The sequence below is a fragment of the Trichechus manatus genome, unplaced genomic scaffold (assembly GCF_000243295.1).
Source record: "Trichechus manatus latirostris isolate Lorelei unplaced genomic scaffold, TriManLat1.0 scaffold00040, whole genome shotgun sequence".
Lineage (NCBI taxonomy): Eukaryota > Metazoa > Chordata > Mammalia > Sirenia > Trichechidae > Trichechus > Trichechus manatus.
Genome location: NW_004443976.1, coordinates 12971155 through 12978960, shown reverse-complemented (window position 1 = coordinate 12978960; position 7806 = coordinate 12971155). Strand labels below are relative to the sequence as shown.

General features: G+C 49.2%; 2 protein-coding genes across 2 annotated transcripts; one reads left to right on the top strand and one right to left on the bottom strand.

Annotated features, from left to right (window-relative positions):
* On the top strand, nt 1-3630 carry CXCL16 (C-X-C motif chemokine ligand 16). Its single transcript, XM_012555459.2, has 5 exons — nt 1-132; nt 462-591; nt 882-964; nt 2306-2725; nt 3367-3630. The coding sequence occupies exons 1-5, from the start codon at nt 63-65 to the stop codon at nt 3411-3413; spliced, it is 750 nt and encodes a 249-aa protein (XP_012410913.1). The 5' UTR covers nt 1-62; the 3' UTR covers nt 3414-3630.
* Nucleotides 3631-3984: 354 nt separating this feature from the next.
* MED11 (mediator complex subunit 11) lies at nt 3985-6071 on the bottom strand. Its single transcript, XM_004376075.2, has 3 exons — nt 5829-6071; nt 5482-5612; nt 3985-4456 (listed from the first exon to the last, which is right to left on the bottom strand). The coding sequence occupies exons 1-3, from the start codon at nt 5911-5913 to the stop codon at nt 4319-4321; spliced, it is 354 nt and encodes a 117-aa protein (XP_004376132.1). The 5' UTR covers nt 5914-6071; the 3' UTR covers nt 3985-4318.
* Nucleotides 6072-7806: the final 1735 nt, after the last annotated feature.

The window sequence follows — 7806 nt, the reverse complement described above, 5'->3', positions numbered from 1 at the left end:
CAAGGCTGGAGCCCGTCTAGGAGTCAGAGGCTGCGTCCCCCACAACTCTACGACCTGCAGAGATGGGTCGGGGCTGCGGACCTGGGTTCAGCGCGCTCCTGCTCCTCGTGCTAGTGGGGCTGATTTTGCCAGGTTTGTCGGGGGCCGGGAAGAGGGTGTGTGTGTGTTTGTGTGTGTGTGTTAAGGGAATGTGGGGAGCACTGAATAAAATTGGGAGTCAGGTGCCCTAGGGTCCCCAGGGTGGCAAGGGGAGGGCTAGTTGCCGGGAGTTGGGGACAGAAGCACCTGCGTCCAGGTAGGATTATGGAGTCTTTGGGATGAGTGATGTGTGGGTTGAACCTGGGGGTTTGACCCGGGTGTCTTGGGGAGAGGTGTAATGGGGCAGTGGGTTAGAGGCTAAGTAACAGCTGGGAGAGTCCCTTGGCCTGGGAAGCTGTGCTGACCACCTCTATCCCGCTCAGGCGATGGCAATGAGGGCAGCGTCGCTGGAAGTTGTTACTGTGATCGTTTAATTTCTACCCCCACAATGGAACAGAAGCAACACTTAGGAAAACACCTGAAAGCCTACCAGAGCTGTCCGCCCTTTGTCAGGTAGTCTTCTCACCCACCCCTAGAAGGGCAGCGCCTGTCCAGTCCCGTCCTACCAGGTGCCTCTAGACCCTCTTCTGGTCAAAGCTAAACTCCTTGCGGGTGCACCTAGCCCCCTTTCTGGGTTATGTTTGCCTCCATTTCGCACACATTCACCTCCCTGCCCCACCTACCTGGGGACTTCCCAGTCCCAGGAATAAAGGCTTTTTCTTGGTGGTGACTTCATACCTTTGGAATGAGGAAGGAGCTGGGAGAGGGGAGCCATCAACTGATACGAGGTCCTTCTTTGGTAGGTTCAATCTCCATCGCCGGACTGTGTGTGGGGACAGGAGTGCACCCTGGGTTTTAGAGCTGATGCGTTGCTTTGATAATGGAGGTGAGTGGCTTTCCCTCTCTTCCGCAGGCTCTGCCTCCAGGACTCAGCCGACTCCACTTTACAATTTTCTTTGACTCACCTCTTTCCCTTGCGACACCTCACATTCCCAGAACCTTCTGATGCTGGCTAGAGTACTTTCACTTAAGTCCCTGTTTACCAAACTTCACTCACCATGACCTTCATGCTTTTTGCCAATTCCTCCTAATAACAGTGCTGTTTACTTAATATTTGTCATGAAATGAAGCCAATATTTTTGCTTCCCAAAATTTAATTATGAAAATTTGAAGACACATACAAAACCTGAAAGAATTGCACAGCGAACATCCACATATTCACCACCTAGATGCTACAATTAACATTTTACTAAACTTGCTTTGGAGACCTGGTGGCGTAGTGGTTAAGAGCTCAGCTGCTAAACCAAAGGTCGGTAGTTCAAATCCACCAGCCGCTCCTTGGAAAATCTGTGGGGGCAGTTCTACTCTGTCCTGTAAGGTTGCTATGAGTTAGAACCTACTTGACCGCACCTAATGACAACAAACTTGCTTTATTCCACCTCCTTCTTATCCATTCCTTTGTCCATCATCAATTCATCTTATTTTCTGATACATTTCAAAATTAGTTGCGGGCATCACTATACTTCATTCAAAATCACTTCAGCAGGTATGTTATTAACTAGACTTCAATATTTTATGGTTCCTTTTTTTTCTTTTGAGGTAAAATTTACATGCAGTGAAATGAATAAATCTTAAGCGTACACAAGTCACTTTTGAAAGACTTAAATAGCAACTTATCCTAAGCATTAACATCCATGAAATCACTAATTTAGTGTGCCAGTTGTATTCTTCTCATAGAATAAATACACAACCATTAAAATACAAAATGTTCTTTAATGGCCCACCTAAAGTCTCCCAGGTCCCACCTAGCGTTAGTGGTATGTATGCATACTACCCTTTGGACTACACACACCTATTTTATCTCATTTAATCCCCCCAGCTACCTTGGTCCTTGGTACTAAAATTATCCCCACTTTACAGCTGGAAAAAATGAGTTCCAGAGAGGTTATGAGACAAGCACAAGGTCACACAGCTACTTTGTAGCAGAGCCAAGGTTCAAACCCAGGTCTCCTGACTTCCTAGTTCAGAAGGCATACTTGTTCTTGGCTTGTGGTTATTCTGTTCGTGGTTCAGTCCTATGGTTTGCTGACTTTGTCGCCCACCTTCCCCTCTTCTCCTGGCCTTCGCCTGTCCCCTTGATGCTCTCCCTAACTCACTACCCTTCCTTCTACTTGCTTCTTCACCTTATGTCCTGGTATCTCTGATTCCTTCCTTCTTGCCTCTCCAGAATGTGGAAGTCCTCTCCACAAGAGTCAAGCTGGCCAGAAGCATTCACCTCCCCTCAGCACTCAGGTTCCTGAGCCCACAAAGGGGGCATCTTCTGACATGGGCACCCCTGCCCAGACGTACCTGCCATCCACTCTGCAGTCTACCCAGCGGCCCACCCTTCCAGCAGCACCACCGTCCTTGGACAGAGGTCACACCCACTTCAATGAAATCATCACTTCCACTGTGGACCACAGTTTGGGGGCTGGGCCTGAGGCTAGAGAGAACCAGAAGCAGCTTCAAGCCAATGTGGGTCCTTCAGCTGGGAGGTCAGCCGCAGCGCCGGTGGTGTCCCTCCTAGCCATCACCTTCGTTCTCAGTGGAGTCCTCGTATACATGCTGTGCAAGAAGAGGAGGGAACAGGCAGGGCCGTACTGTCCAGGTAAACTGGACCTCGGACACCCTTCGCGAGAAGTCCAGAGCCTCCCTGTCAGGGGCCCTGTCCCAGTAGCTCCCAGGTGGCTGGAAGACCTGACCCAGGCAGACAAATATTAAGGCTGTCTGCACCATGGACCATAGGCCTTGAAGGATGATCAGCCAGGAGGAGGGAAGCCACTATGGGCCAGGGACCAGTGCTTGGAGAAATACCTAGGAGAAGATGGCAGCTAGGGTAGGCTAGTGGGAGATGAAGCTGTGGAGAAGATGGGGCCATACATTCAATTCACAAATCTTTATTGAGCACCTACTGTGTACCAGAAGGAGCCCTGGTGGTGAAGTGATTAAGCACTCAGCTGCTAACTGAAAGGTCGGCAGTTGGAACCCACCAGCCACTGTATGGGAGAAAGATGTGGCAATCTGATTCTGTAAAGATTTACAGCCTTGAAAATCCTATGGGTCAGTTTTGCTCTGTCCTATAGGGTCGCTGAGTTGGAATTGACTTGACGGCAACAGGTTTTGGTTTACTGTGTACCAGGTCATGGGGTTAAGGTCTTGGAGTCTGATTCCCCAGTTCAAGCTACAGTACCTGCTCCCCCAGTTCCTTTGATCTCAGAGCTCATCTCTGAACCTCTTCATCCCTTCCAGATTTGCAGATCCATTACGCAACAGTGTCAGAAGACTCCATCGCCTGAACCAGACTCCTGCAAGAATGAAAGCTCTGTGATGGCAGACTGCTTTATTCAGTGTACTATTTGGTGTACTTCAACCATCTGGCACATAGTAGACACCCTACGTATATCTGTTTAATGAATAAATAAGCAGCTGCTGCCCTCTCTTAGTCACTCCCCCCTCCCTTTGTTAAGTTCTATATGTAATGTAAAATCCCCTTTTTACACTGTAATGATATCCTGGAGAAATTGTTTGTTTACTAAAAATTATTTTTGTAATTATCAGCTCTTCTTTCTGCAGACTTTGGCCTCAGGCCCTTGCCCTTCAACCATGATTCCTGGCTTTGGCTTCTCTGTCGATGGTTCCCTCTTGTTCCAAATTTCTCCTCAGTCTATACCAGCTGTTCCTCCCCAACCTCAGTCCTTTCCCTTCCCTCTCCCAGGCCCCACAGTAAAGGCCTGGGCTTTCCCACCTCCCTTCCCTCGCCACTGTGCTGCTGACATCATACAGACTGGTTTCACTTCCACCATCCCTTGAATGCCCCAATGAAAAGTCTAATCTTGTTTTCATTACTTTTATTGTAAAAACGCTTAGTTTCTGTTTTGTTTTTCCCAACGAAGAAGAATGTGACTTCACTGGGCCTAGTCTGCAGGCAGTCTGGGGCAGGGACATGAAATGTCTGAGGAAGTGGGTTGAGTGTCTGAATCTCCATCTCCCGCCTGAGCTTGTTGGTGGCGGTTGTGTGAAGTGCAGAGCAGGAGCTCCCTGCTGGAGGGCCAGAGTGCAGTGGTGGGCAGGCTTGCCACCTTTTGCCCCTTTGCTCTAGTATACCCTGACCAGCGGGGCAGGTATGCATCAGCCTGTGCTCCCTATCCCTTCAGGTCTCCAGCTTCTGTCCTGGGTGCAGCTGGTGCTTCACTTGCTTGGCCTAGTTTTCCAGCATCTGCTCACAGGTGCGGGCCACATCAGTGAGCTTGAGGCGGGCGTAGTCCACTCGCTTCAGGGCCATCTGACAGTCCTTCCTTGAAGAGTAGCTGGAGCCTTCATGGGGCTGCCCTGTGGCCACCTACAGAACAGTAAGACTCATCAATGGGGCACCGTCTCCCTTACCCATCCTGCCTCAGCCAGGCATTAGGTCTCTTTTCTCATTTCCTCCCTGAGTTTGAATCCCAGTCATGCCACATGGTAGCTGGGTGACCTAGGGCAAATAACTTCAGTTAACCTCATCTGTAAAATGGGGGTGGCAATAATTGCTTCCTAGAGTTGTTGTAAGGAGCCTGGTGGTACAAAGGTTAAGTGCTCAGCTGCTAACCGAAAGGATGGCAGTTCAAACCCACGCAGTGGCTCTGCAGAAGACCTGGCGATTTGCTCAAGTAAAGATTACAGCCTAGAAGACCCTATGGGGCTGTTCGACTCTGTCACATGCGGTTGCTATGAGTCACAAATCGACTTGACGGCACCCAACAACAGAGTTGTTCTGAGTGGAGGTATGAAAGGTTGGAGGTTTGAGTCCACCCAGAAGCTCCTCGGAAGATAGCCCTGGTGATCTGCTTATGAAAGGTCATAGCTTTGAAAACCCTATGGAGCAGTTCTCTGTACAATGGGGTCACCATGAGTCTGAACGGCAACTAACAGTAACAACAAAGAGTTGTTGTAGGGTTATGTAAGATAGTGCTGTGTCTGGCACATGGCAAGAATTTACTAAACGGTAGTAACTGTTGTAATGACTTCAGAACCCTTTCAATCCTGTTCCTTTTCTCGTGATAGAGGCATCTGGGGCCTCATGCTGAAGTCAGGCCAAGTTTCTGAGGACAAAGGCCAGTGGCTTGGGCACTTTTTGCATGTCGCCTCCCAGGCACTTCCCCATCCGATAACTCATTAGATACAACCCAGTGAGGTAGGCAGGACTGCCTTTAAACCTCTCCTTTTAAAGGAAGAAACCGGCCGTGTGTCAACTGGCGTTATTAGCTGTGAGGTCAGCTCGGGAGGCCTCGCCTTGCCCAACTCCAGAGGCCAAAGCTCTGCCTCGGACTCCAAAGGTTGAGGCTAACAGCCAGGGCCTGCTCGTAGCACCTCCCACCATACACCCACCTGGGTGAGGTAACGGATCTGAGCGGACAGCTCCGCCTCCACGTGTTGGACCGAAGCCGTGAAGGCTGCCGCCTGCCGGTCCAGGAGCCGCTCATTGGTTTTTTCCTTGGACAGTTCCAGGATCACGTTACCTGCGGTGCGGAGAGGGGGCGGGGCTACCGGGAGACTGCTAGTATAGCCCCGCCCCAAGGCCAGTCCCTCCCACCCCACAACCACCCGCCCCAATACAGTTCGCCGCGCTTGCACTTAGGATCCCTCCCCACCGTGCTCCTAGTCTCTGGTCGGCGCAGGTACAAGCCCCTTAGCCTCGTTCTCACTCCTTGCTGTCCGGTCGTAGCATCCCGAACCTGCATTTTGAAGAATGGCTCCGATTTCCCGTTCGATGTCTTCCAGAGCGCGTAGTCGCTCGTTTGCCAGGCTGCAGGTAGCCATTATTACTCTGGGAGGCCTCCACAGAATTTTCCCGTTTTCCGAAACCCGACGCTTGAGTCCGGAAGTGGCTTGACGTTTGGCGCCTGCGCAGGTAGTGCTCTCTAGCTGGCACTACAATTCCCAGGATGCTCGGCGCAGTCTTAGTTTTCTCCGTCCACCTGGTGAACTACGACTCCCAGGGTCTCCTGAGGTTGGTTGGGTGAGCGCTTCCAGCCAGGGACCACCGGTGTGGTAAGAGGCGGTGTTGAAATAGTCCTCAGCCTGAAGCCATTCAGGCCGGTCAATTTTTACGATACTGTGTTGTGTACTATATATAATTTCTTCTATAAGAACTTATTAAGTCTCTGCTGGGTATTAGGTGATGATGGTGGGAGCTTTGGGGTGTTCCTCTGCCTGCCCACCCTGCTCCACCATAGTCAGGACCAGGGAAAAGCTTGACTTGGTGAGTGTTACGTTATTGCCCCTAGCGCTTCCCCGTGACCATGAGCCCAACCGAAAGAGATTATCAATATATTCTCATATGCCGGTTCCTTCCAGCCTTCTTCCCTTTCTATTTCTGGTTGCTTATTATGTGCTGGGGCTCTGAGGGTACGAAGTTGAATGAGACAGACTCTCACGTGACAGTAGGATGGGTGCTTTGATGGAGATATGCCTACAGTATATGGCTAGGAGCACAGAGAAGGGGCCTGTAACTCCGCTCAGAAAAAGGAGTGTCGGATAAAGTTCTGCTTGAACTGGATTTTAAAGGGTTAGTTATTGGCTAGGTGGATGAGAGGTTGGAGTGGAAAAGGGAAACAGCATAGACAGGACCATGTTGCTGTGAAGGGGTCTAGTTCATTTGGGGTACAGCTGCACGGGGTTCAGTTTGACTAGAGTGAATGAGGTATAGTGGTGGTTAGGTAGGACAATGTTGAGTCTGGAGGGCGAGCCAGATCAGGAAAAGGTTTGCAAGCTAAGTAATTTGGATTGTATTCTGAAGGAATTTGGAAGCCTTTGAAGTATTTTAGGAAGTGTGTTACCACGACCACATTTAATTTTTGGGAAAGATCACTCTTGACAACTTGATGGAAGATGGTCAAGAATAAAGCCAGTTTGCCCAGGGGTAAAAGATGGAGACTTTTCAGTTAAACTTGACGGAGCTAGCATTTAACTTCACTCCTCTAAATCCTAATAAAATGACAATAAAGAGATTTTAAAAAGGGAGAGGAGTTAACAGCAAAACTTTCAAGAGAAGCTGCAAAATAGAAAGGTAAGTGGTAACTGGTTTGGCAGTGAAGTGGTCACTAAGCCAGCAGTGACGAAAGCCTACGGCAACCTAATTTACCCGTAAGTTGGTGGTATCGTGTACATCTGGGGTGAAGGTGGTACTAAAATTAGGATTATTTGAAGCAGTTGTACCCCCAGATCTCCTCTTTGACCTCATGTATCTGTGTAACTACTCATGCCTCACTCATCAGAATACTGGAGGTTTCTTTGCTGGAGGTAGAAAATAGAAAGTCTTTGGCCTGTAGGGCCCTGGGCCCTGTTGAGGGCAAGAGTACTGTACTGAAAGTAGAGATCAAGTGAAAGTTTGTATACTGAGTGATGGCAACTAGGCTTATGCTTTCTAGGTAGGAGACCGGAAGACTCATCTCTGGGGAGTTTGACTGGTCAGAGGAAAGACCTAAGGATATTAACATCAGGGATTCTCCAACAAAACAGATCATGTCATACTGAAACCCACAGTTGGAAAGTCCAAACTATGCACTTGGTACTTCTAGTCAACTTCTTAGCACCTCATAGACAACAAAAGATTTCTAGATATCTGAAGAAACCTTCTTATGAGATGTAGACCAAAATAAACAGGGAAAAAAAGACTCACCTTAGACAAACTCACCAGCTGCTCTGTGGGAG